At 35.0% G+C, this 3,503-nt stretch overlaps 2 protein-coding genes across 2 annotated transcripts in view; both read left to right on the top strand.

Moving 5' to 3' along the window:
• Positions 1-951, top strand: part of LOAG_13707 (hypothetical protein) — a gene marked incomplete at its 5' end in the record, with an annotated part of 1,632 nt that extends 681 nt beyond the window's left edge. The window contains 4 exons of the mRNA XM_020448718.1: positions 38-147; positions 281-349; positions 590-686; positions 755-951. Of these exons, the coding sequence (XP_020301160.1) occupies positions 38-147; positions 281-349; positions 590-686; positions 755-924 (446 nt within the window). The 3' untranslated portion in view covers positions 925-951. The remainder of the gene's footprint in view (positions 1-37; positions 148-280; positions 350-589; positions 687-754) is intronic.
• Positions 952-2,728: 1,777 nt separating this feature from the next.
• On the top strand, positions 2,729-3,490 carry LOAG_13709 (hypothetical protein; the record flags this gene model as incomplete). Its single annotated transcript, XM_003149215.1, has 3 exons — positions 2,729-2,891; positions 3,216-3,292; positions 3,386-3,490. The coding sequence occupies 3 exons, from the start codon at positions 2,729-2,731 to the stop codon at positions 3,488-3,490; spliced, it is 345 nt and encodes a 114-aa protein (XP_003149263.1).
• Between the last annotated feature and the right edge of the window lie 13 nt (positions 3,491-3,503).

Consider the following 3,503-nt stretch of genomic DNA (forward strand, 5'->3'; position numbering starts at 1 on the left):
AAATATATATATGTACTGTCATGAAATTCTGTTTAAGCAGTAAAAATCATCAATGGAAGTGTAGAAAGTCGTTTACAACAAATCTGCATTTTGGGTTGTGTATTTCTCATTGAAGAATTTCATATACAGTTTGTGGACTTCCTAAGGGTACTTTCTTACTCACTTTTCATTCCTATTCTTATGTAAGCCAGTTTATCATTTCATTTTTAATTCCGAAATGGTCCTTATAAATCGGTTCTAATTCCCGTTTAAGCTGGAGTATATTCCATTTATTCTTCAGAAACAGAACTACAGCATATCAACGAACGACGTTGAATTCATATGTAGTCTGGTACGCAAATGTAAAGAGGTTGGTGAGGAGTTTGTCATGTTGCTATTGCTTCCTTACTTTTTTTTCTCTATTTGTCTTGAAACAGGATTCCAGAACAATTGATACGATATGGTTATTTAGGAACTAATTTTGAATAAGTGTTTCCTGAGATACGGAGGTTACAGAAATCTAAAACTGAAAGTCAAAATTGAAGGTTTCCAACATCTCTATAGGACATGGAATGTTGAAAATACCCTAGTCTAAACGTGCGTTTTTTAGCCCGCTATTTTGGAATCGTTCTTGAATGCCCATGAATTATTCAAGTTGACTGATAAGTCACGAGCTCAAATATATGGAAGTTTAATCGAAATTTATGGTATCCTTTCTCCCATTTCAATTTTATCATAAATTTTCCCAACTTCATCGAAATCTATTATTTTTCAGGAAGGGCCAACAATTTGACTGGCTTGTTGAAAATATGGGAACAAATGGTTGCAGAGAAGAATTTGAATAACTTCAGAGTTGTGATACTAAAACTTGGTCACTTCTACAAATGCAATAATTTTTCAGTCCCAACTGATATGCAGTATTACTTGAGACAGTACAGAGAGTAATCAGTTAATAAAATCAAAAAATACAAATTGGTTTTTACACAGAGTCACTAGAAGGACTGAAAGATTCAACATGAAAAAACTTCCGTCGAATTGTAGGAATACTGTCATTTGAGACTGCTAGTAATAAGCTAAGTAAAATTTGTTTGGGACTCTCATCGACTAAATATGCCATCGCTACAGGACAGAATGGATAGATTGCACGTACACTCCTCCCACGCAATATTCATATCACCTCATCCCAACATCCCCACCATCTAAAATGTCTGCTTTCATGTGCTTTCGCGATCTGCGTGATAAGTGTGCTGTGTGCGTGAACTGTGTGGCTTGACGTGACACGAAGTGGCGTGTGCTCCTTTATAAGTGTTGTACCTTATACCGTATAAGACGCGTTAACAAGCGGGTTTCATATGCAAAATTTCTGAGTCTATTGGCATCAGCTTCATTCTATTACTGTGTTTGTGTCACGGCTACTGTTGAAGGCGAGAAGTGTGCGGCGACGTGAAGTGAAATTAATACGAAGCTGAAAATTGTCGATAAAATCTAAAGGAAACTTTAATGGGATGGACACTCAACGCGGCACGTCACTCTGTGTAAGCTAACCTATGCTATTTTCTCTCTCTCGTTTTTCTACGCAGAAGTATAAAAATTAGAAGTGAAGTGCACTTTTTTCAATCTTTCTTGCAAAGATCAAACAGTCAGGCATGTTGCACTAGCTACAATTATTTCGTTAATGTAATTATTTCCTCGGATTTTTACGAGATGTATAGTGTAATTACTCTTAATGTAATTATTAGATTAACAGTATAATCATTTATTTGAATTTCACAAACGTAAGCTATAATAAGCTGGAAATATTGTCTAATACCATGTATAGAAAAATGAAATGTCCCAATTCATGATCAACTTCCACACTAACAGCAAACTGACAGTACCAGCATTTCATTATATTAATTGATTCAGGCAGGTGAATGAAGTCTTTGCATGTTCAGTGTTCGGTTTACGAATCGCGTCATAAAAGACTTCGACAAGATATGTCTCTCCTAGTGTTCTCTCCTTCCCTTATCTGTTCGTCAGTCTCGTGCAGAATTTCCTAACTAGGTAGATGAGATATGCGCACGTTGATGTAATATCCAAGTTAATTCGAAGAAATAATTAAAAATCTTACATGACATGATTCATAGATTTCAGTACATATTGAACCAAAAAACAGCAATTCGTATGAGCCTCTGTTTGTTACAAAGTTGGACTTTAAGGAGAAAAGTGATATCATATCTAAGTTAAAATTCAAATTAGTTCGAAGATGTAATTATGATCTTGAGGAGTAAAAAATTGCCGGAATATGAATCAAAACAAGTTGTCCTTTTAGTGTCTCCTAGTGTTCTCTCCTTCCCTTGTCTGTTCGTCAGTCTCGTGCAGAATTTCCTAACTAGGGTAGATGAGATATGTGCACGTTGATGTAATATCCAAGTTAATTCGAAGAAATAATTATAATCTTGAAGAGTAATAAATTGTTGGAATATGAATCAAAACAAGGAGTTGTGCTATTGTTCAATGACACTGTTGGATCGCACATATCTTTACCTGATGGAATCGTCCATTTTATGTTCAATTACCTTTCAGGTAGCCTTTTCTGTGGTTGGTTGGAAAGCTTTCTTGGGAAGATATTTCACGTTTTTGTGTGGATTTCCAAAAAGTTCTGAACTTTTCATATTCATCAGCATTTTTCATACAATCTTGCTGTGCATTTATTCAGTATGAAGATTATAATATAATCAAGTTAGCCCTCAAAGTAAAAAATATCATTATGTTTGAAATTTTAGTGGATGAACTGAAGCATATAAGTTTGACATGTCACGCTCTTAACAATGCGGTTTGCAAGTACGTATTAACTGATACGTCAGGAAGATTTGCATATGAAGTCGCGGATGATGAAGGCGTCAAGACACGACGGAACAGCTATGCTTGGGGTATTTTTTAAAATCTCTAGTGCAGAGAACCGTTGACAGCTAACAGACGAAACCGATTTATTAGACTGTAAACTGAGGCATGTCTTTTTTTTTGTATTAACTTTGAGGAGACCGATGTGATATTGGTAGCGACTACTAATCGTTAGTTTATATTTATATAACAATCTCAGCATTCAACCTTAATATCATAAACAATGTTATTTAATTAAGTAACACAGGTAAAAATATCAAAAGTGAAATGAGTTTTCTGTTTATGTTCTGTTAAAGAGGAAATTCTGCTCTCCTGCGATTGTATTTTTCCTATCTTTTCTGTTACCATTTCAGGAAACTTATTGAAGATGTGTACAGTTTTTTGGCCTGCTAGAAGAAGACGAAGTTTTATGCGTCATTTTTATTTGAAGGTGTGCTACTGCTTTCTAATGTTTAGCTATAAGAATGCTTTTTAAATTAAATGAAGTGAAGTTACTGCGCAGACAGTGGTTCTCATTTTTCAGAATAAGTCAGTCGACGATCACGCAATTTGGGGGCAATGCTTTTCAGGAGTAAGTATTTTATACTCTTTACACTCTTACGATATGTTATGCCTTGAATGGCTTTAATGTTTGTAAAGTG

This window comes from Loa loa (genome assembly GCF_000183805.2).
Source record: "Loa loa unplaced genomic scaffold supercont3.75, whole genome shotgun sequence".
Classification (NCBI taxonomy): Eukaryota; Metazoa; Nematoda; class Chromadorea; order Rhabditida; family Onchocercidae; genus Loa; species Loa loa.